At 26.0% G+C, this 26,038-nt stretch overlaps 2 protein-coding genes across 13 annotated transcripts; both read right to left on the bottom strand.

Moving 5' to 3' along the window:
* Positions 1–713: 713 nt before the first annotated feature.
* LOC126903454 (septin-7) lies at positions 714–21,244 on the bottom strand. 12 transcript variants are annotated; one of them, XM_050681583.1, is made up of 12 exons: positions 21,068–21,244; positions 20,773–20,819; positions 4,251–4,464; positions 3,964–4,146; positions 3,548–3,788; positions 3,275–3,494; positions 2,308–2,497; positions 2,079–2,238; positions 1,583–1,627; positions 1,294–1,429; positions 1,075–1,229; positions 714–921 (listed from the first exon to the last, which is right to left on the bottom strand). In XM_050681583.1, the coding sequence occupies exons 1-12, from the start codon at positions 21,078–21,080 to the stop codon at positions 873–875; spliced, it is 1,653 nt and encodes a 550-aa protein (XP_050537540.1). In that variant the 5' UTR covers positions 21,081–21,244; the 3' UTR covers positions 714–872. The 12 variants fall into 12 exon arrangements, with proteins under 12 accessions (XP_050537540.1, XP_050537546.1, XP_050537541.1 ...); XM_050681589.1 differs by lacking the exon at positions 20,773–20,819 and having other exon boundaries at positions 21,068–21,241; XM_050681584.1 differs by lacking the exons at positions 20,773–20,819; positions 21,068–21,244 and adding an exon at positions 15,715–15,771.
* Positions 21,245–21,947: 703 nt separating this feature from the next.
* Positions 21,948–24,999, bottom strand: LOC126903462 (cyclin-dependent kinase 10). Its single transcript, XM_050681609.1, has 10 exons — positions 24,837–24,999; positions 24,579–24,745; positions 24,428–24,500; positions 24,102–24,282; positions 23,326–23,528; positions 22,934–23,095; positions 22,711–22,873; positions 22,478–22,599; positions 22,189–22,315; positions 21,948–22,129 (listed from the first exon to the last, which is right to left on the bottom strand). Exons 1-10 carry the CDS (start codon positions 24,850–24,852, stop codon positions 22,120–22,122), a joined length of 1,224 nt encoding a protein of 407 aa, XP_050537566.1. The 5' UTR covers positions 24,853–24,999; the 3' UTR covers positions 21,948–22,119.
* Positions 25,000–26,038: the final 1,039 nt, after the last annotated feature.

Here is a 26,038-nt window from a genome sequence, read left to right as displayed (position 1 = left end):
GATGGACATATTTAGGGCATTGAATAACTCACAAATGAAATTAAACAATAATTAAATTTAAGTTATTTGAACCAAAAATATTGAGCATTATGGAAGATTTACATTTTTTGTTCATGATAGTACAGAAAAATAATGTTTTTTTTTATCTAAGTAATAATAATAAGTACTACTATTATATGATAAAATAAAAAAAACTTTAAGCCTTTACACAAATACTAATTTAATTCAGGAATAAAGAAGACCCTTTACATAAAGAAACACAAATACAAGAGAATTATACATCATATACTTTATATATTACTATTATATAATATATATTAAATAAAATATCCCATTAAATGTTAAATTTTATGAAAGCAATTCATAATTGAGATTCTTTTATATATTTTGTTTATTGTTTCTGAATATTTATTTAAAAATATGTTAATATATATAAATATATATATTTAAAATTAGATAGTAATATTAATGAGCATTTTGTAAATATTAAAATTTGATTACACAAATTATCAAATAAAAAGGAATATTGAAAATCTACGGTTTGATTTTGTTTTTTAATGATAAATTTAAATTAATCTTATGTAATTTATAAAATAAAAGTTATACTACATAATAACATTTGAAAATATGCACTTAGGACTATGGTTATCAAAAAAATTGTTATGAATATATTTTATAACATAATTTTATAATATTTTAGTAGATGTGTAATAATACACATTATCGGTAACAAGTTTGGCAGTAGCAAATATTTTATAAATCTATATACAAAGCTACATTCAAACGAGATTATACCCAATTTATACAACTTGGTCATTATTTTACAGTCAATGAAATTTTATAGGATACTATAAACATGGCACATTATTATTTCAGAATAATCCTTTCTTCTTAATCTTTTTTTCCTTGCCATCAGTTGTTCTAGGAAATAAAATAATGTAGTTCAACATCATAAATTAAAAATTAATTAAATAATTATAAACTATACTAAAAATTGAACTAATTTAAATAATATTTTACTTCATAACATTTTTTTTAATAAAATTGTAGTGTATTTAATATAAATAAACATACTCTCTTTCTAAAGATCGTCTTCTTAGTTCATCTAGGCTAACACCACTACTATTTTCCCATTCTCTAATTTCAGCTTCCAATTGGCGTCGTCTATCATCTAACTCACTTGCTTCAGATTCTAGCCTTTTCATCATTTGTTCATTCTTTTGTTGGAGCTATTATTCATACAAAGACCAAAATTAATTGAAATATCTATTTCTAATATAACTATTTTCTTACAGCAATTTCAGAATCTTTTAGTTTTTGTTTTTTTTCTTTAACTTTCATTTCAAAAACTTGTTCCATTTCAGCTTCCATTTTTTTTAATTTAGCATCATGTTCACGCTTTTCGTCTTCCATTTGTGCTAATGGATTCCTTTAGGAGAGAAAAATTTTACATAAATAAAACTAAAATTATTACTAAGTGTACACATGGCACAAAAATAAATAAATCCAATACTCTAATTCAATAGGCTACTTTTTGGATGAGAAGATATTTTTTTGATGATTATTAGTAACAGGAACTTACCAAACAGCAACGAATGAATTGTTGATGACTCCTGGGGCGCACGAACTGGGTCAGTGTGTAAGAAAATAATAATAATTTGTTTAATCATTATATTAAAATATAAAAGTAGATTACTAAGTAAAATATTAAATGTAAGCAACTAAAAACTCAAATTCTACAAATATATATCAACATAGAATTATACTAGTCTAATTTTTATTTTTTATAACGTGATAAAATTTTAATTAATATTAATATTATAATGGAATTAAAAAAAGTATTGAGAAAGTAAATAAACAAATAAAGCACATGCAGACAATATAGAAAATAAAAATTATTAGGGAAGTTGCAATTAAAATATGAGAAAAAATTAATATTATCATTCATTATATATTGGTCTCATCCAAAAATTAACCAAATAAATCAGAAATAGATGTTGCCCAATATTTTAAAGGCAGAATGTTGTACTTATTGACATGAGTAACACACAAAAATCTCTATATTTTTTAACGCTCACTTTGTCATTCCTTTAGGTCCATCTGCAGAGAAACAAGCTAACTTTCTAAACCTAAAGTTTTCATAATGAACATTGCTAGTCACTTCTTTTAAATCTTGTAAATGTGTCCTTAAGAGCATATTTCTTAAGGCAACAAAATCATTATGTTCCAGATTTTCCACTAGATATTAATGAAAGTATTTATAAATTAATATTTGTATTTATTAAATTATATGATTACAATGTATACCTTCAACAAGACCCCAAGGATATTTTCGGCCTCGTATTTTTTTACCATCTACTTCATGAACTTCAGTTGAACCGACTACTGCAAATGGTACTCGGGATTTAAGTTTTTTCAAACTATCTCGATCTTCTTCTTTATCTGAATCCGGAAAATCGTAAATTTTGATTTTATGCAAAGCAATTTCATTTAAAATCTATTTAAAACATAAATAATTATTAAAAAATAAATTATTATTAAAACAAATTAATCATACATGTTGTATCTTTTTCAAATTAATTCTTTACGCTTTAATATTTTAGTAAAAAAAAATAGAAACTTTAATCTTTACTATATTTTATAGAAAAAAATATAAACGCACATACACCATGAAGTTATGCTCAGTAAAATAATAGCAGCCAGTTGTGTGATAATGATCCACCAATAGATGTGATAAACACATTGGAAATACTAGAAATGCTATAATATGCAGTCACTTTTATTAAGATAATGTAATTAATACAATATTTAATTTTGTCTTGTTTTTTATTTGTGTAATGTAATATAACCATAAAAACAATCGTTTGTGATATCGAGTTGTTGGAAATTTGATATAAAAAAATCATTTAATAATTTAAAGTGAACATGTCGGTTTGTCGAAAAATAAAATAACAAAAAGAAATCAAAAGGTAAATCAATGGATGCAATTCGGACGTCATTGTTAATAAAATATATCATAGTATACATACATATACCATTGACCGCATAGATTTAAGTATAAATTAATCAAAAATTTGTTAATTCAATTATGTAATTAGAACTTGTTTTCTTAATTTAATAAATTCTGTTTAATGTATTTTAATAATTTAAAAGTTATCAATATAATTACTATTTATTTTATTATATTAATAATTGATCTTTATCTATATAACATAGTTTATTTCTGTAGATTTAAATTTTAACATTTTTTAGAAAAATAACATAACCAACATACCTGTTTTTTATACTCTGTGACTTCATTCGGAGTCATTGTATCTGCTTTTGATATAACTGGTATAATATTTACTTTATCATGTAATCTCTGCATAAATTCTACATCTAAAGGTGTCATTCCATGACTATTTGACTCTAAAAAGTATAAACAACAATGAACTCTACTGTCATGTTGGACTTTTCGGTTGACTCTTGATTCTGCATTAAGATACTCTTCATACCTAAATAGATATATTTTATAAAGAATGTCTTTAAAAATATTTATAATAAATACCTGGATTCAATATATTCAAGCACAGGTTGCCAACAATCGGAATTATCAACAGCATCTCCAAAACCAGGGGTGTCCACAATAGTTAGTGTAAGATTCACACCTTTCTCTTTCAATAAACATCTATTAGTTTCTACTCTTACAGTTTTACCAACCCGTAGAGAAGGTCCCGGATGATCTTTACCATAAATATCAGCAAGAAACATAGTATTTATTAAAGTTGACTTTCCAAGACCAGATCGTCCTAAAAATAATATTTGTTTAATTATTATGTATAGAAAACATAATAAATGAATATTGAAATTTAAAAAATTAACATTGAATTATTTATTAAAGGAATTGTTAGTAGAAATTTTAATACTAAGAATGAAAATCATAAAACCAAGTTACAACATATTTAAGATTCAGTGATAACTTACCAACAACCATTAATGTAAATTCAAAGCCTTTTTTTACAGCTTTTCTGTAAACTTGATTTGGTAGATTGGCAAATCCAACATAACCATCTAGTTTCTTCACTTTCCTCTCACTTGTTTTTGATACAGTTGTTTGTTCAGTTTTGACAGGTTTTTCTTTGCTGTCCGAAGAATCCGTAGATTCGGCTAAAAATAATTAATCAAAACTTAACATAACATAACAGTTTAAATTATATTATGTTGCATAAAATGAACAATTTCATCAATATTATGCTGAAAAAATAACATACATTTTGCAATCGGTATTCGTTTGTTCATTGAGCCAGAAGGTGGCAAACTTGCACTCTGATTAGACATTGAATTACTGAATGAGTTTTGGTGCGGTAATGAATTAGAAACTGGAGTGTTGGAGTTAACGTTGGCCTGAACTGGAGACGGTGAACCTGTATTAATTGTGCCGTTCGATGAATCATTCTTGAAAAATAATTCGCGTTTGTTTTGCAGCTAAAAAATGTATAAAAAATCTTATGAAAAAAAATACCCAATACATTTAACATCATTGAAAAAATTATTATTTGGTATATTGTCACAAAATCATGTAAATAAGTTCGAGAAAAAATGATGAAAAATAAATTCTATTTTAAAACAATACAAAACATACCAACAAATACAATTACAATGAAGGGTAGGTGGTGTTTAACTATTTTTAATTTAAAAATACAAATATAAAACCTTTTGTATACATCTCTTACACAAGAGATACTTGGATTCAAATTTATTATTTTTCAATAGATTAACGTATTGACTAGATATTAATTATTAATAAAACTGACGTAAATGTGATGAATGAATATCCATCTCAATTATTAAATTATTTCTGCGTCAACACATAACCATGTTGATATGAAATAAAATTTTATCAATCATTAATGATGTAGAATGATGCTTCATTCTAATCACATTCATTTGCGTCTACCATAAAATGTTGAACATTTAATTGAAATACATATAATTTCATGATAAAAATAAGCTAACAAATACTATCAAGTTATAAACGAATTATGTTATTGAAAAATGAAAATAACAAACGTTCTAAATACCACAAAATGAACATTTTCTTGATATATAAAACGTTTGACATTTTCACTAATCGAATATAGTTCACGCTGTTAAATTTTACTCAATTCTAAGTCAACTTTGAGTTAAGTGAAGACAAATAAGAGTATGCATCAATAATACTTATTGGTACTAATAACAATTGTAGAGGCCAATAAAAAAACTACTATAACTCAAAACCACAATTAATAAAATATTAATTTAAATGTAATAATAGAAAGGTGTTTTCTAGCTAACAAGTTAGTCAAATTGAATTATATGATATCATATGTATTATGTTTTTCTTAGTTATGTTATTTCATAACGACTTACATGGCTATGTACGCAGCACACAGCGAAATTCCATGAACACTTCGTAAAAAAGAAAACGTGATCTAATCCCAAACTCAGACACTGTTAACACGTAGGGCGTAGGGACTTGTGTGACACATAGAAATTAATCTATATGACAATTTCAAAACACAAAAGGTTTAAGTCATGATATACAAGTCAAATACTTGTACGTTCAATAATTTATAAGAAAATCTTTACTAATAATAAAAAAATCATACTAATAGAGTAGATTTAAATATTTTTGTCAAATTTTCACCTTAATTAAATTTGTGATATAATTTATAAAGTGGTAACAAATAATAATAAAGTAGCAAACTAATTACATAGCTCAACAAAAAATGCTGAAAAAATTAGATAAAATACTTACAACTTTTGATGAAATTGACATTGTAAAATTCATATTGAAGGCAAATAATTATAGACAAAGGCTTATTTTTTCTCAATATTATCATTAATACAGATCATCACAGAATAGATACCAGTGGTAAAATGAGTATCAAAGACGAGAATCATTTAAGAGTGTAATAGTTAATAATGGAATATAAAATTAATGCAGATACAATTGTACGCTTATTCGATGACTATGTTGATAAAAACAACACATGTTGAAAAAATCCTTTCACGATGGTAATTTTTAATAATTGTAATTAGCTCATACCTTACTTTATGTATAATGTCAACTATACTTCGCGGTAAAATAAAATGTAAAATATTTAGATACTCTTAAACAAATAAATGTTAATAGAAATATAATAATATAAAGTCTATATAATAATAGTTTTTTCAGTTGTGATTTAATCAGATATCTGGTATTTATTCATTACACACTACTGATTAAATTGTAATGGTGCTACCAGATATCGATACCACTAACAAAATGTAGTCATTAAAAAAACACGCCTTTAATACATTTATAATGAATGACGTGTAATCACCGACAGTACTACCAAAATGTTTCAATTTTTTACAACAATATTTTTATATAATAAAAGTAAAAATTTATCTATATATAGTATGCATTCAAATATCATTTGAATTCAAATTGGTTTATTAATAAAGTATATCATCAATGCTGAACTTTTGTCTTAAAATTCATTTATTATTTTATTTATTAAGTTAACAATACTTGTACGAAAGTCGGTATAAAAATTAAATCAAAATCTAATTAAAACGGTTCAATAGGTCGTCGTATCAGGATCAAAATAACAATTAATTATTTTTTATGAGATCCTTGTTATACATAGCCGATAGGTAGTGTAGACACTACATGGTCATTGCCACGAGAAAATATCTTTTGAATCAAAACAATCAACGTTTTGTTTTAATATTTAATTTAAATATGACATAATAATTTAGAATTATTCTGATATTAAATTTGATATCATTTAAAAATAAACTTAAAAAAAACATGTTTTAAATAATTGCATAATAATTGAAACAATATCTCATCTAGGCATTCCATAAAATTACTGAAATTTCAAGTTAATTTTATTCGCTCGGAAATAGTACAATGTCAGTCGAAAAAGGCATGTGCACTAGGTAGTAACTAAGGGAATATTTTGCATATGTTATTTTTTATGTAAACGTTCTCCTTCCCGTTTTGCCACGTTATTCATGACATGTTTATGTCAATGTAAATAAAACGTATACCATTTTAACTAGAACCAATTTAATAGGTTTTTTACCAATCGAGTAACTAAAATTATAATATTTTAACCTTTTATTTGAATACTAATCAAAAATATCAAAATGTAGCCAAATATTTATCAAATAATTAAAAAATGAAATTAACCATGCTAAATTATGACTAACTAAAATCGTAAAACTGCAATATTAATGAGTCATTAATAATGAAGAAAAATTGTACAAGAAGTTAGAAAGCTAAGTCTATATTTGAACATCATCCATACTAGTAACTGCAAATTATTTCTTAATGACTTTCACTTCATTGCATTTTTATTCAATTTACTTTTTATAGAATGGAAATTTATATCAATTCAAACATTTATTACAGCAAATGTAACAGATAAGACTGTCTAAAGGCTGAATTTGATTTGAAAAAGTTCAAACATATTTAGCAGATCAGACTTCTGAATATCATGGTATATATTTTCTATGGGATTTTCTATAAAAAAAACTTTGTGTTTAATTTTAATTGATGTAAACACCAACATTTAAAAACATTGGCCCTGGAATACAAACTCAATAAATTTTCATGTCTATTCGTAGAAAAATTCAAATAAATATAATTTCTTAAAGCTTTCATTAATTTCTACGAAAAATGTAGATAAATATTTAAACGATACAAGAAAAGTTTTAAACTTGTCATTTATTATCTTTAAAAATACTAGACTCATAAATAAATTCTCAAGACATACTTGTTGATGGAGAAGTATATTATATAAGACCCTTAGGGATGATGGGTCAAAGAAGGCGATCGCTCCGGACGACATTAGATTTAGTCACACATGATATTCTTTTTTTTGCTGATCTATATTTTGGTGATTAGCAATGCAAAGGAAAATTTTTTGTTAAGTAAAATAAAAAAAAGACTATCAAAATAAAAATAAAAATTAGCAGTAGCACATTAGCACGCGTACATTAAATTTCTGAATACGTTTTTGCTTGTTGACAATATACTGCTGATGTGTTTGTCAAACCCAATAATCTCTTATAATTAAAGAATTAAAAAAATTTTTTTCAAAACTTATTCTTAAAATATTTTATTCTGCACACGTCAAAAAAATCCAAATTTGTCATTTTGTTCTATAAAATAACTAATTTTTCTAGAAACTTTAGTTCATCTACTGATTTTCATAGCGACCATATTATAGCTACTTCTACTCATACCTTGGTCATTTGACAATTTATAATTACAATTAATTTATAATCATTTCAAACGACATCTGATCCAATAGATCATAAAACTTAACCAAACTATTAGGAAACAATTGTAATGTCATCGAATCAATTTTTATTGAACGGAAATATACGCACACATTGAAATCCTTAAAAGTAAAAAAAAGGTTAACACAATGTTTCTACAATTGAATACTTGTTTAACCATCAATAAACTCAATAAATAACATGTTGTAAAAACCGAACGGACGGCGACTAATGGATGATAAAAATTTTTATCAATAGTTAAATAAAAATATAAATGAAACTTATTCTAGATGAATCTTATTATATTATCTTTATTGGATAATTCATGTTTCAAATGCCATAAAATAAATACAGTTTTTCATTTTAATTAGATTTAGTTATAGTGTATGCTACAATATTAGTCACTAAAAAACAATTTTAAATCAGATATCTTTTAAAACATATTATTTAAAATTGTATGCGATAATTAATAATAAATTACTGTTTATCATAGTGAATACAATTTGTCTGATATATTATCAAATATTCAAATTAATAAATCTATTCAAAGTAATTTTCGAAATATTATTACAATAAAGATTGGCAACTTTCGTTTATTATTATAAACAAAAGTTATAAATAATTATTTTAATCAAACAAAAATGTTTTATAAAGAATTAATAGTTATTTAATATACATGTTAAATAATATAGTTCGATTTAAAGCTTTTATTAATATCGACTATATAGTAAATAATTTTTTATCGATGGTAATTGAAATGGTCCAGATTTAAAGATCAGATTATAATAATTGTTTGTTCTCGGATTCAAATTATGAAGTTTCATAAGAATTATGTAATTTGTAATTTATAAATCGATATATTGTTCAGAATAATCCAAGGGGGGTAAAGAATCTACTGAGTGTCATTGCGTAGCATAACTATCAAAAGTTGTACTTATTAGTTTAAAAATAGTCTTCACTTCGTGTCAGTGCATTCGAATTGTGAATTGAAGTTATCTTCAAGAAAAATGTGCAGGTAACGCACTCTATTTTTAAAAAGTGAAAAGTAAATAAATTTTGTCATTCATTTAAACGAATAAATTAAATTATAATCATTGGCATGCAAAGAAAACGTGCATTATAACTTTAAACCCAAGTTCAAAAGTGTTTATCAATTAGTTGATCAAAGAACAAATACCTTACTAGTATGTCTTTTTGTTGAATACAAACTAAATAAGTGCTAGTGATATTATTGAAATATTCTAGACGTATTTCGAATAATTAAAAAATTAAAAACAAAATTACATACCTAACGCCATACGTCAGCACGAATTGTTGTTAAAATAAAAACAATCAATATTAACTAAAACACCTTATTTTGTCACATAACGGGCCGTTTCACGTAATTAAGAAATGAGATAATTCGTCAAGTTTAAGTTTAACTACAATAACAATTATCAGCGTTAAAAACAAATTATACTTATAATCACCCAAACTAAATATTTGTAAACGTTGTAAGACGTGCGAATAATAAGACACGAGTAAAAAATATACGTTATATCATAGCTGAAAAAAATTGATGAAAACGCGATTCTTGAAAAATGCACTATAACCGTTTACAAGCTACGCATTCCCTCAATTATGTAACAATAGTAAATGACACATGATTTTACATACGCATGTAACACTCTTATTTAAAATTTCTAAGGATATTTTTAAAGAAAAAAGTAAGAACATAACAAATTCAATGCAGAACTTGACAAATTAATAAAATATTATACATTATTATTATAATTAATAGAATCGTACATATGTGGTCATCACTGTAGTTTTGAAATAGTTCTATACTATATTCATAGCATATTCGATAGCAATATCATCACCATTTGCATTAACAAAAGTACCGATAAACTATTTATAAATACTTGATAATGTATATAAATATATTCTGATTTCGAATAATTAAGTTTGCAGACTGATCTTTTTATGCATCTGTTATCTAATAAACAAGAAAAAAGTTCAAAACCCTATTACTTGATTACGGATTGTTTAAATACAAATATAAACATGATACAGCAATAAATTTTTGAATTGTTCTTAATATCTATGGTTTCTTCATTATATTACATTCCTTAGCTTTTATAACATGGCCTAACCCTAAATAAGAGAATGCGAGCTCATAATTTGTTTCTATTCCAAGTCCTACAACTCAGTGGTTACACATTCCCGTTTTGACAGTTAACGCTTTTATTTGGACTGAAAGATTTTATCAAAACATCGAACCGTAAAACGCTCTACCCAACCTAAAATGAAACACCCGAATTTTATTGCTGGGATAAAAAAAACTAGTCTACAAAAACTGTTTAAAGAATAAAATATGACTTCAGTACAATATGTTTTATTTACAATACAATTATGTATTTCAAATGAGACAGTTAGCAAATACAAAACCTGGTGTCAGTAAAAATTACTACAACATAGAAACCAAACACGTGTTAAAGCAATCAAGGTTAAAACAAAAGTAAAAAAGGATGGAGTTGGAATTAACACCAAATGCAAAGTACAACAGCAACTGAGTAGGTCTCCATGGTGACGCATGCTCGGTACAAAGCTATCGATTTTTCTCCCTTGACTAAAAGTACTGATAAAGCCCCCCGTGCAAAAAACAGTACTCACTCCCAATGGACCACACTACTGCTGCAGTAGTCACCCTCTTCTTAGGTAGTAATTCCCATGTTTTCAAGGTCAGTGTTTTACAACAGGAATCTATCGTAACCCCCGTCACTACAATCTATATTTTACTGCAACACTGATAATTACTAATAAAAATTATAGCTGATTCCATAAAAATATCAAGATTTATGTGATATTCCCACCTCCTTAAATTTAAAAGCGTTTTTGAGCACAATTTATCAATTTTTGAGATTTCATTTTTTTAAGTTTTTAGCTTAAATTTTATTGTTTTTATGACAAACATAAGTTCTAAATTTTTACTCCGTCAACGAACTAGAAATTTTTTTTTTTTGAAGCACAATGTGTCACGTATATGCCATTTGAATGAGCTCAAATCCCTACATACTCTCGTTTTCAATACATGCGATGCTCGCGTTTTAGCTAGTAATAATATTTTTAATTATAACAAATAAGACCTATGTAACGCTCTGAATACATGCAACAATATAAATATACAAGAATAACAATAATAGTGTTAAGCATACGTGTACAATATACAAGTACAATACACCGTAACTAAGATTCCATACAAAAGAATAAGTATAAGTTTACTCAGAAGATTTTATCCAATACACCGAGAAGCCGTAAAGAACCGCGATGCTTTGTAGCTGTGATCAAACGGTGTCCAAGTATACGATGTGAACTATTTTAATCATTATAAATCGAACATCGTCAAGTATAATAAATCAATGCAAATATTAAATATTTTATGTTGTGCACAAAAATGTCTTATGATACTATTTAAATTACTCCATTCAAAATTAAATAAATAAATCAATTTAAAATGAAAGTTTCAATGAGTTTTGCAAAATGAACACAAAAACTCGAGTGTTAAAGTACTAGTAAATAAATGAATAGATATTTGAAATTAATTTAGGGTAGGTTATAACGCCACTCGAGAACGTTAAGCTGGACAGTTTACTAAAATTAATGCGATTAGGTTTAACGGTAAACAAACGCGTTAAAAAAATAGGAAAAAGATAATCACATACCAAAATAGTCACTCCAATGAACATCTACTTCGAAAACCAAATCCCTATTTTTTTTTTTTTTACTTTGCTCTATATCATTAATTATGTTAACATGAATAAATAATTTAATCCCATAGAAAAAATCTGTCCGACACAAATTATTAACCCTTTTAAAATTATATTGATATAAAAATGCCAGTATTTAATTAATATCAATAAATATTGAATGAGATGATAAAAACACATGCGTTTTATAAAATCCTGATAATTCAACTAAACACATTCCCTCATTTAGTACCAATGAGAATTTAATCATTTCAATGACCTTCATCCGATACAAATAACATTAAACAATAATTTAACTTTTCAATAGCTTTAAGTCTGATTAAAATTCGTCGAATCCACAATAAGTAATAATTTTACAATTCAATAAAACAATTAAAACGTAATAACTAATATCAGAACAATTGCGATATTTTTTTTCATTAATGAAACGAAACACATCGGTCATTTATGTATAATAAATATTGCTTAACTTATACACAGCTCGTTAACGGATTTCTTAAATCCTGTCGATTATTGGCAATAATCATTATAAACAACTACTTATTAACATATAAGTAATAATTTACATAAAATTATTTTGCGTATTATCAAAAATATAAAAAAAACCTCTAGTTTTTTAGTAAAACAAAAAACAGAAAAATAAGTGAATGGCGCATAAAATCAGGCTTGTAAACTTAATTATCAAAATGTTGCATTTCATACCATTTACCACACACCGATGTTTATTCGACACAAGAACGTTGACTTAAATGAAACCGCACATAATTAAAAATCAAATGCATCCAGAAATCACTCACGTGAATTCGACCGGAGTAGATTAGCGCAACTTTTGACGAATAAAAAAGAACGACAGTCATCAGGAGTGTACCGTACACCGAGTAACTGCTGCAACATTACTTATGCGAATGTCATGGTAGTGAATGGTTTATCGTGTGCCGAAGAAAATAAAAGGAGGAGAAAAAGAAACGGGTGCCGTTGCAAGGAAGATGCTGTGACAAAATGGGTCATCCAATTGTTGAACACTCTCAAGGCAAACTATACGGACATCAGACGATAAAATCTCAAGTACACACAATATTTTACATGCTATTCAACCGCCACAATAGCAAAGATATAGTCGCTCACGATCATGTGTTAAATTTTAATCGGCAGCACAATGTTTTTTAAACGCTTTTCATGCGTCCGCTGACTTGTCACCGCACAAACGCCGACATATTGGTCGATCTATCTTTTACATAATTACTCCGAAATGTTTTACAAATAGTAGACACGTTGAATTCTTAGATTGTTGATGACCCGTCTAATTGTAGCACTAGTGGTATTGTTAAAGAATTTTCTATAATTTAAAAAAAAAATACACAACACACGTTGTTGCGACATTTGTTAGAATCTCATACCTTACACGAACATTTAATAAAACACTGGTTGCGAAAGAGTAATACTATCATAGCGATAGAGTAAGAACAATTAAATACATGTGAGCATAATCACAGATGAAGTTTTATAAAAATTCAATGTTCAGATATAATAACAGATATCATAAAAAAATGATAAAAGTCCTAGTATATTATTATTGATATACGAAGAAGTTTTTAGTTAATAAAAAAACTTAAAGGTATTGTGTCAGTAAAAATTACACTGGTTAAAAAAAGACATGAAAGGTTTCACTACACATCTGGAGTCTACGACGATTACTTTACCGATTGAAACTGGAAGGGTCTCTATCAGCATGTTACAGTGTTTTCTCGGCGAGTTACGCACTGAAGTTTCTAAAGAAATTATTCTCTTTAACTATACTTGGAAACGCTATCGCCATAAGTCGCCTCCCAGTAGTTCATGGCCCCGTACTAACATTATCGGTAAGTCTACTTTCTGTAATACATTTTGAAAGGTTGTATCATTCCAATTCAATTAAAATAACTGTTCATTGATAAAATAATTGCGGACAATAATGATTAACGCTGATAATTCAAATATATAAAAGTAGGTAGCATTAGCTGTTATATATATGTATATATAATATTTATCTATAGATATCTAAAAAAACATACAATTAAAATGTAATTTTAAAGATTGAAACACGTCAATTACTTAAAGTAGCACAAGAAACTAAAATTCAGACAATTAAAATATCAACTAATATGACGAATAATGAAATATTATCATTCAACAGAAAACCTAACTGTTTCAAGAAACACTTAGTGGCCAGTGGCGTATTAGCAATAGGCGGTAAGCCCTTAAGATTTTTGATTTATAATAAACAGTAGTTCTTCCAAAAGCGTAAAGCTTTCCAATCCTTCAAATTATTTTTAATCAAGCCAAAATAAATTTTAAAAACGCCCTGTTCAGAGATACTTTAAAAAAAGTTGTTTTACAATTTGTTACTTCGACTAAGAAAATTTTCAATAGTCTTAGTAAATAGATTTACCTAACACGGTATAACAGCGACGAGGTTTTGTTCATTAGCGAGAAAGGTCCATTATACTGTTAAGATAACGTTATCCTAATCCTCGTCAATTGGATGATAAGTTTCTCAATGCAAACTTTTTATCAAATTACCAGTATGACGGATCCAAATTCAACCTAATTCAATCGCAACTTAATATCTTACTGTACAAAAAATGAAAATATCTTGCCTTTGTGCCTAACACGGGCTTAGGTGCGGGAACAGGAGGTGCAATCCCAGCGGAGGTGCCACTTCCACTGTTGTTGATTGGTTGTGATTGTACTGGCGATTGCTGTTGCAGGTCCTCAACTGGCTGCCCGCCCTGTTCGAATAACCTTTGACGTTGAGCCAGACGCTCCATACTGGCCAGGCGGTAAGCGGCGGCTGCACTAGGCGTATAGGACTTTGGCAATGTGGGCGGAGGTGTCGGTTTGGCGACACTACCGTTGCTCGTCACACCACTATCGCCGTTCATATCACGAATAAACGACACTTAAATTCAATGTATTCAAAGGAATAACACGAAAAAAAATTCAAAAACGAAGACGGCCTCTCATAACAGGGACACGCACGCCGTATCAGCGTAGGGACTGGTGCGCGGTGTGAGCGCTATCTCCTAACTGCTGATCAACCTAAATGTGCCGGTGGTATGCATACGAGGGGATTTGGAGTTACAAGCACAAGCGGTAAACAGCGTTGGCTTACGCGCCAGATGTTACAGTGTTACCATAAACATACTTCCAGACTACCGTAAAATGTATGTAAATGCCCAAATATATAAGAAATACTAACACTAGTAAGATATCTCATAAATAGCCCAAAAATTACCATACACAGATGAACCGTTTTTACACAACAAAAAAAATGTTCGCTATTCGTATTTGAATTTGTATCGATATAACAAATACGTCTTCTAAATATTATTATTCAAATATTTAACGAGAAACCCATTATAACGATTAATATCTAATTTTTAAGAAATTAATCACTTTTTGCAACATTAAAAAAGGAATAGACCAAATAAATACTTGAAATCCTATCTACAAAAAAATAAAATATGATGGAAGGAAAATAAAATAAAACTTCATTTTTTAAAATAGGTTCAAGAGGTTTACAATAACGAAATGAGAAATGCTATTTTTCATAATATTTCTACTAGAAAAAAATACTTCAAGAAAACAAAATCATACAATTATAACAAATATATTTAGTAGAAACACTTACTATTGCTTGTTTTATGTATATATACTTTTTTAAGTTCTCCATTTGTTCACGTGTTTTAACTGAATATAAATGAAAAAAATATCACCATACAAAAGAGAAATCAAGTTCTTAATAAATAATATTTTAAGAATTTACTAACATGTTATTTATTCTGTAATAGTCACGAACACTGATACACAACTAAGCACAACCCCTCGGTTGGTACAGAAACGGTACAACTTCAAATATGGACTCACTTCCGATCCAAATAAAAATAAATCAGTTCACAAGTCTGTTCCTCAAACTAACAATGTTAAATAAAAGAAAACAACTTCGTTTAAATTCATTATCATTTTGTTACATTAATACTTGAATTAAGCATAAAACCGAATTATTGATTAATTTTTGGAATTAAAAAACAATAATTAACAATATATCGTCGCACTTTTGCTAAAAGTGTTCAAGTCTAAAAAATTACTAAGTGAAATAACATCCATAACCACCTCATATACCCTTCTACGTATATAGTTTTGTTACGTAGTAACTCGGTACTTAATTTTTAAAAACTTTTACTACTCAAAACATTTCTAATAATGGTTAAAAATGCATGGTTTCAATAAAACAAATAAAAATGTTATATTTTTTTATATTATTAAACAAAGTTTTAACATAGAAACTATATTATTAATATATTTTAATAGACGGTTATATCAAATGTAAAATAACAGACTTTCAATAGATAGCGAGATATTTGACACTCGTTAAAAGTAAATTAAAAATATAAAATATTATAATAATTTAAACATGGGCGTTATAAAACTTAAATATGAAAAGTATCCAAGACCGGCACTAAAAATCGCGAGACTTGATGCAAAAATATTTTATAGAGCTCCTCTTACTTTTTTTTATTCGAACCAATATTGATATTCAGGTAATTAATTTTGATGCCACTTGTCCTAGTTTTACTATAAAGTAGTAATATAAAAATACCGTATTTTATTTCCAGAGAAATAATACATGTATTATATACGTGTTACTTTTTATATAATATGTATTATATAAAATAAATACTAGATTATTTATAATTACATAACAATTAAATCAATCATTTAAAAAAAACCAAAAATCAAAAAATATTATTTAAAAATAAATTGTTGCAAAATTTCTAGCAAACGGTATAAAATAATAAATACGATTTCAAATATTATTTCGATATTTTATTGAAAGAAATAAATATTTCTACTTCATCAAGTCAGAAATTTGAAAAGCAACAAGTCGAACATATTTTATCTCAATATTTTTTTTTAGGGAATTAATTTGCAACATTTGTTGTGATCCGTTGATACTATTATAAAATAATAATTTTGATTACAAAAAGCCAAGTTTTGGGCTATTATTATTTTTGAATTTTTTATTAACCAAATATTTGAGAAAGGTTAGAACCATCATAAAGGCTACCTTAATTACCGTAATATTTTTTTTTTAATAAATTGATGGACAAATATAAGATTCAAAACATTAGTTGATTGAGATTTTTAAAACTATAACCCTCTTCTTTTAAGTAAATACGTCACTGACTAAAGACTATTACACATATAAATCGCTTTAGCTAATTTTCCAGAAAAGATAAAAAAAATGTCGTAAATATTGTATATTTTCTGTAGAACTGTAATTTTTAAACACTATGTTTGATTTTTGGGTGATCAGATTTGATTCTATTTTGCAATAAATTATGCGTTTACGACTTTTTAATACAAAATTATAAAATTAGATTTACCCCCTTTCTGTAGTTTATTTAATGAAGTTAGCTAAATAAGCAAAAGTTAATTTTCGAATTATCTTTTGCTGGAAGGAAAATAATAAAATACGGTCTACATAGATATAAAAACAAATATTTATAAAGTTAGAGTTTGAGTTAAAAATATAAGAAACTATTTTTTTAACTTGTTTTAGAGACCTTTTATTATTTAAGGATAGACCAAATATTTAGAAACTATTTTGGTATCCGACGTATTTAGAAATAATTATATACAGTTATTCGGTGACACTTATAATTATTAGATCAAGTTTTATTTGATCGAATAGTTCAAAAAAGTAATAATATTTAAATTAAATAATAATTTTTTTTTATTAAAGTTTATAGCTTCTTTTTTATATTGGAATTAATATTTATATTATTATTATTATCATTGGCGTATTAAGGGTTTCAGAGCCCTGGGACAGTTTTAATTTGATATCACCCATGACATAATTTGTTGAGCAAAAAAAACATTTTTTTTAACTTGCCTCAAAAAAAATGTTTGGCTACCTCACTATTATAACGCTTAAATATCTCATTAATTATTAATCTTAGAATATGCATAAACAAAAAAACATAACATACATTCTATAAGTCTCAGATGCATCTTAAGAACACCTATTTAAACAAGCCACCGATTATTATTATTACTCTTTAACGTCCTCTTTGAAAAGCTATGCTCGTATTAAAAAATATGGGAAAACTTACATAGCCTAGCGCAACAAAATCAATCCCTGATCATACGCATCAAGCCCAGAGGCATTATTTGATGACTGAATGGTTATGCGATCGTACTTTCTGACTTTTCAGTGGCCCACAAAAATAAAGCACTAAAATATTTAACCAGTATTCGTAATCACAATGTAAATGAATTTTATACCTTGTTGATAATATTCTTATATTTTCTAAATTACTAAAAATAATACATACAATAGGTTTTTAAATAAACACGTTTTAACAGAATGGTCTTTCTACAAATATAATATCGGAATGTGCATAAATAACTCACTTTTCTAGAGATCAAAAATAAATTATAGGAAACACATCCTTCATGTTTATCTATTTTATAAATAGTTCAATTACAATTCAAGGTGAATTCTTGATATTTTGATGAAATTTGATACAAGAAGAGTAAAATTTAAATTCAAGAACCTCACAATTTAAAAATCCAATTTTTTTAGTTACTGACTTATTCGTCGCACAAAGCGATATAATATATGTTCTACATTACTATATAAGTTATGAAAAAATGTGTTCAGAAGTGTTCATAAAGAGTAGCTGGACCTATTGTATTCGAATTATTGTATTTATAAGTCCATGGATTTATCCATTTTAAGAAAATCCACCATGGTAACAGTATTATCCATGTAATATTAACAAGTCTAGTTAATCAGTCCATCTTGTTATCACTTTACACTTCCATACTAATCAATATATTTAATAATTGAAATGACATTTGATTAAACTTAGATATGAAATCAATAAGTTGTTAATAAAAAGATTTTATGGTAATAAATTACTTTAATTATAATAAAAAATTATAAATTAATATTGATTAATAAACAATGAAGGTACTGTGTAGCTCAAAGACAAAAATAAAAATTATTAGCTGTTGCTTTATCATGTCATAGAATTTCTAATTACAAAAGTATTAAACCAAAAAATGTATTAATTAATTAAACATAAATTTAGGTGAATAATCCAGTTGAAAAAGCATATGTAAATAATATTGATCTATTAAAAGCTGCACACCTGCAGCTATTACTAAAATAAAAATAAATACATATTTTTTAATTTTAATATTTTTACTTATCTCTATTAATATATTATAATTGTTTCATTTTTGCTATAATAACTTACAAGTATATTTTATACATTAATTTCATATAAGATTGGTGATTTTTAATGTAAATTTGTTTTTATTATATAATTTACTTATAATTTTCAGCAAAACAAACTTTTTTATTCGATAATTTAAATTTAAAGCAATTAAACTTTTGTTTCACTTAAATTTCCTTTATGCAACATGAAAATTGATAAAAGTTGTATTTTTTTTTTTTTTTTATCAAAAACTGGTATAATTGTTCTAAAAATATATCAAGGTGACTCACTAAAATGATCACACCCTCTAAAAACCTAAAATGACACCACAATGGATTCCCGACTAAGCTAAGAAGGCCTCCATCAAATAAATTTGAAAAAGTATATAGGATACTCATTCAAATCTATTCAATATAAAATATTATTAATATATTTAAAAAACTAATTAATACATTTTATAGTAACATTTAAATTTCCTGAATAAAAGAATACTAAATATTCTGCACCGGATAATACCAAATATTATTCAAATTATATTCATATATTATCAAATTTGCTTTTAAATACCAAATAATATCAAGTTTAAAAATACAGCTTTAATGTGTAACAAAAAAAAATTTTGTTTTTTGTTTTATCGAATTTACTGACTAGGCCTATCACTTTTTTTAATAAATAGTTATTTATTAGAGTGCCAGAAAAATAATTATTAAGAACTGATAATTCTTTTAATTAATTTTAAAATTCTAATTAATTTAACTTTTCAATAAACTTGACATAAACCCAATGTTAACATTCATAGAACATTAAATAGAACTTAAATGAAAAGTTTAAACAAACTATTGAGGAAAATTTTTTTTTGAGTTCACTTAGCAAAAGGTCACTATTTCCTCTACTCAAGGAAAAGCATCTCAACTATCTACAATAAAAAAATCACTATTGATGCACCTGCCAAAAATAATACAAAATATATTTACTTAAAATTTTAGACTGATATAAACCTATTGATAATTTTTGAGATCAATTCAAAATCTTCTTATTATTTTATAGCTAAAATAATAATTCTAAAAAAATGTAAATAAAAGTATACACCAAACAATGATTTTGCATTAGTATAAGATAAACTTTATTCGAGTATATTAATATATACTATTACAATCGCATACCTAAAATTTATCATTAAGAAAAAGACTAATATCATAAAAAAGTTGGTAATTTTTTTACATAAAATGTTGGTTTTGTATAGCCAATAAGAAGGGCTTGGTTCATTTAGCTGGCTAAACCTAATCTAGGTTATACTTCTAAACTATTATATACTTGTCTAGTGCATGAGAATATTAATATAGAAATTGACATTAAATTCATATATTATTTCACTAAATTGAAGTGTTAATCTATCAATATGACATTTTCTACAAAGCTTATCTAAATATTATTAAATATTTCAGATTTATGACAATAACCTTTAAAACATTATTTAACATATTTTTATGATACTTAGTACTTACAGCTGTATAACAATTCCCACATTTTCAGAAATCAATACATATTATCAAAACATAAAAAAAAAAAAAAAAATTAATTAAATAATAAATCATTGACATGCAATGGATACAATAATTATTAAAAAAAAAATGATGCAAACATATTAACTCAATGTCTAAAGGAAAATACCATTACTTGGCATGATTACTTTGCATCACCCTACAACCATAAGTTAATTCCAATAACAACATTTCTAAATAAAAATTTTCTTACCGCTTCTCTGCATGATTGTTACAACAGTTAGTCAACTTATAAATTAATGATTCTAATGATTGACGAGATTTTAGTGATGAAGAATAATGTACACACAAATAATTCAAAAATATTTATTATCATCAAAAGCGGAAAACACGAACGGTAAAAGTAAAAACAATAACATTCAATCTATGTGGAAGGGGACCGGATTGGTAAGCGAGGGTTTAGAATAGTAGCCATGGAGGAAAAAAAACGGTCGATTTTAAGATGACTTCAAAAATCGATAATTATATTTCAATGAAATTGATTTTATACATCAATATTTCTACCAACGTATATTTTGCAAATTAATTACTCAAATTATGTAACTTATGATAGCTAAATTTATTTAAGCACGCAGTATTAAAATGATTTATTATGAATTCATTTTTATGTTTTATTAGGTTATGTCGTTATATCATTATGTAATCTAATATCAATAATATTGATAACTTAATAACCAATTCAAAAAAAGAATTCATTTCATTTAAGTGAAAATATGTTTGGATTTAACTTAATTCGTAAAATAACCACCAGTAAGATACCAGTGAAAATACCATTTTCATTTAAGAACGGTTTTTCTGTAGTCGTCACTGACGATGCTTCAACTATTGTATGTCATCATCCTGTTAAACAATTTCCATATGAATTCAGCCAACCCTTGCCAGAAAATAAGATAGAAGATAACTCTGTGTTGAAAGTACAAAACAAAGAATATGTTCACCAAGTGTTTAGCAAACCGAAACATGGACTCGTTCAACAAGAATTGATGAAAATGACATTCACTACTAAGCATAGATGGGTGCCACCAAAAAAATGGAAAAGGAAATTTGCTCATAAAAAAATTGTAGACAGAGAATATTTATAATAAGTTTTTATTTTTGCCAAAATAATATGAAAATATTACATATTTAAATGTAATTAATTTTGCAAATATACTAGTAACTTTAAAAGAAATTGTTTCTTACTAAATAGTTAATATCAAAACCTTGCATTTTAATAAAATATTTCAACATGTTTTGAATTGTGTATTACTTCCAACTGAAATAATTTGAAAAATTAATATAATAAACATTACAGTTAAATACATCTCTACTTACCTCAACAAATCTGAAAGTGATGGTACAACTGGAGGTATAGTCTGACAAACTTTAGGTTGGTTAGAAGGTTTTTTTATTTTTAAATTACGATGTTGTGGGAATGTGGGCATTAATTTTGGATCACACGCTATAACAAAATTGTATTTAATAAAAAAATTATTGAAAGGAAACATTTTTCTATACTAAAAATATTGGCATCACCTAACTACTACAATTTACAAAAATTCTATTAAATTAATATTATTCTTAGTAAACTTAAAGAAAAACAATATTAAAATGAAATATTTACGTATTGGAGCTTCAACAAAATATGAGCTTTGTAAACATTCTTCAGCTGTAGCCCTTCTACTTGGCTCATACATGAATAAAAAGTTTAACAAACGAATACCAGCATCAGATAACCATGGAAACCTAAAAATTTTGTAATACAAATTTGTATAAAATAGATCCATCAATAACTGTTTATAATACTCTAAACGTTTTAGCTTCGATGCGAAGCTGAGAATTTTTAAGTAATATTACTTGGGTTTTATATTGTTATAAGGTTGTGGTCTTAAAGTAAAATGTTTAAGAGCAGGTAGCGAGTCAAATTCAGGCCATATAGACGCATTTGGAGTGCCAAGAAGTTGACAGATTAAATCTAGTTGATGAATTTCAGTACGTCCTGGCAATAGTGGTTGATGAACTATAAAAATTCAAATTTGTTACACTAATATCAAACAAATTTATATTAACAATATATTACGTAACAACTCAGCAAAGATACACCCAGTGGCCCACATATCAATAGCAGTAGTTAATTTTGGTGATCCTAATAATACCTCAGGAGCTCTATACCAAAGGGTAACTACTTTTGCAGTCATTTTTTTTGGAGGAACACCAAAAAATCTAGCTAACCCAAAATCAGCTGAAATAAAAATATTTTATTTAAATAATTTTCTTATCATAATATTATTAATCTTCTATTCAGATTATTCAATAAGAAAGGAAACGAGTAATTTTTTATAAATTAAAATAAATATACTCTCTACAATAAGATTAATGGCATTTAAATAATAAAGTATATCTAAACCACTTAGTTATCCAATATTTTTTATTACTTGTTAGTTTAAAATTATTTATATTATGTATACTTGCCTATTTTAACACAGCCTTTGTCTGTGATCAATAAATTAGATACCTTAAGATCTCGATGAATAATGTAATTTGAATGTAGATACTTTAGTCCTTTCAGTAGCTGTAAAATTATACATTTTACTTGGGATTCAGAAAATGCAGTTGCCATATTATCCAATAAGCTTGATAAATCATGTTCACAATACTCCATTGAAAGAAATATGCTACAAAATTATATTATACAAAAATAAAAAATCCATTTAAAATAAAATAGATTTAAATAGATATATTATTATAGAGATTTTAGAAGTATTAGGAAAAATCAGTGATATTTGAACTATTCAATTTCAAACCAAACTTTGTATGTTCAGTTCAAAAATTAAACTTAAAATTATAAAAACTCAAACCAAACTTTTCCTTTGTAAATAGATTTAAAAATTGAACAATTACAATCAAATAATTCTAGATTTGTCAAATAATGACATAAAAATATTTTGCCTGAAAATGATTAAAATCAATATACAGTTTGTGTTTAACTCAAAAATTGAAAGTTTAATTTGATTAGTATACCAATTTGTTGCAATATTTCTACAAAGTACTCATTTAAAATAATAGAAGTAACAAAAGATTTATATCAAGCTATAATATTTCTATGTATTGAAAGCCATTAACATAATAATAATAAGTAGAAAAGGATTACTAACATCAATAAAGATAATTTTAAAATATGTATCAAATTTAGTATAGAAAAAGGGTAGCTAAAATCTCAGTTATTTAAAAATAATAACTAAAATTACCTATCTAAACTTCTACCCACTAAAACTTCTTGCAGACGTACAACATTTTCATGATCACATTTCAATAACAATGAAATCTCACGAAGTGCACTCATAGGTAAACCTTCTTTTTCATTCTCCATACGAACCTTTTTTAAGGCAACAATTTTTTCACCTGGTGCTTTAGAATCTTTTGCCCGATCTGTAAAAAGTTATAATTTTGTAAAAAAGCATTAATAACACTCAAAATACACTTGAATTAATAATTAATATAACAATATTAGTTTTAATTTCAACAGAAAACTTTGTATATTAACACAAATTCTATATTATTGTAACATACTTACATACAACACCATAAGTTCCCTCTCCAATTCTATTTAATTTTTCAAACTCTGCAACAAAACGACACCTACCCAACTAAAATAAAATACAAATTTTAGAATAAAATAAAATCATTTATTTTTTTGGTGAATACATTTTTGAATTTTTACTCACGAGATCTCTTTCAGGAATTACAAAAGGTTTGAGGTCCCGAAATGACAATAAAGACCCAGACAAAATAACAGGACCTGTAGGATCATAATCAGCCAAAGTTTGTTTAGATTTTTTAATACCACCAAATTCCACTGACCTTTCTTTCTTAATTTTCTTGGAATGCTTCTCTGTAAATTTAAATAGGTGCTCAAATAAATAATATTCTTCAATACTTAATGCTATTATCAATAAATTAATGAATATTTGTTTAAAACATACTTTTATTTTTCCCCATTATTTTAGTTACAGAAACGTATTGCAAGTTGTATAAAACTAAAATGCTTGAAAAAATAAAAAATAATAGTGTTAAGTAAATTAAATTGTAATCGATCAGTTATGAGTGTTCAAAGACTAAGACTACATTTACCATAGCTATTATCAATATTCATTATTTTACAACAAACATTGTTATCATACGAAATATCCTCCATTGCCGGCAAAGTTTTGTATTTTAAAAAATATATAAATTGCATTGAAATACAATATTTTTGGAACGTTTTAAAAATTTTTAGTCTGCTGTATATTAAAAATATAAGTATTCCCATTTTACCCGTTATTCTCCTAAACCCATTGGTTTTCTCAAAACGTTAAGTTTTGAGAATTTAAGAAAACACATCATTGGTTTAATTGAGGCAAAACCATTGTTGATACGTTTATTTAATGAGTACTTCAAGAATAGTCTTGCACCATTTTTGAAAAAGTGAACTTATGATAGTAAACCTCTGGAATGCAAAGTTTAAACTCTTAATGTTTCATAGTTTTAAGATTAAATATAAGATAATTAAGAAGCTTTAGAACTCAAATTGAGTTTCACTTATTATTAACCCAAAACATTTAAAGCATTTATCTTCGATAGAAAAATGAGAAATAGAATTTTACGGTTATAAAAATCTTGATTTCTAATTCCTAATGTATCTAGGCCTTCCCGAAGCTAAAATATAGTAAAAAGGGATGATGAAAAAATTATTTTTATTGAATTATATTTTTTAAATTATGAGATCACTTTTTTAAGTGTTTTTTTTCGGAAACATTATTATATATTGAATAATTGCCTATATACCATTAAATATTACTAAATAGGGGAAGGTGCCATGGCCCCCTCAAGACAATGCTGATAGTATTTCCATAAACGCAACTAAAAAAACACTAAGAATAACTTAAGTTCTTTTTCACTTAAAAAATATTTTGATATAATAACGAAAATAATTTTTTAAATATTGTTTGGCGAGGCTATTTTTCAACTAGGGGTTTTAGATTTACATTATAAAATAACATAAACGATCATTAAATTAAACGGTTGATTGATTTATAATACAGCATTCTAATTAACTTTTGACGAGAAAATGTGCTTTCACAATATAATTTTACATTTTATTAAAAGAAATATTTTAATAAAAATTATAAACATGATTACAAACTAT

The sequence above is a fragment of the Daktulosphaira vitifoliae genome, unplaced genomic scaffold (assembly GCF_025091365.1).
Source record: "Daktulosphaira vitifoliae isolate Bord-2020 unplaced genomic scaffold, ASM2509136v1 Scaffold_4, whole genome shotgun sequence".
Taxonomy (NCBI): Eukaryota; Metazoa; Arthropoda; class Insecta; order Hemiptera; family Phylloxeridae; genus Daktulosphaira; species Daktulosphaira vitifoliae.
The sequence above is the reverse complement of the archived record's forward strand: the minus strand, read 5'-3'. Positions and strand labels throughout refer to the sequence as shown.

Excerpts from the sequence above, each read along its gene's own strand:
- LOC126903454 (XM_050681579.1), bottom strand. The coding sequence starts at position 14,965 with ATGAACGGCGATAGTGGTGTGACGAGCAACGGTAGTGTCGCCAAACCG. Across the intron at positions 4,465-14,680 it reads AGCCCGTGTTAGGCACAAAG|CTGCAAAACAAACGCGAATT; the intron begins GCAAGATATTTT and ends TACATTTTTTAG. Across the intron at positions 4,147-4,250 it reads ACGAATACCGATTGCAAAAT|CCGAATCTACGGATTCTTCG; the intron begins GTATGTTATTTT and ends AATTATTTTTAG.
- LOC126903462 (XM_050681609.1), bottom strand. Across the intron at positions 23,096-23,325 it reads CAAAGGCTGTGTTAAAATAG|CTGATTTTGGGTTAGCTAGA; the intron begins GCAAGTATACAT and ends TTTTTATTTCAG. Across the intron at positions 22,874-22,933 it reads TATCTTTGCTGAGTTGTTAC|TTCATCAACCACTATTGCCA; the intron begins GTAATATATTGT and ends GAATTTTTATAG.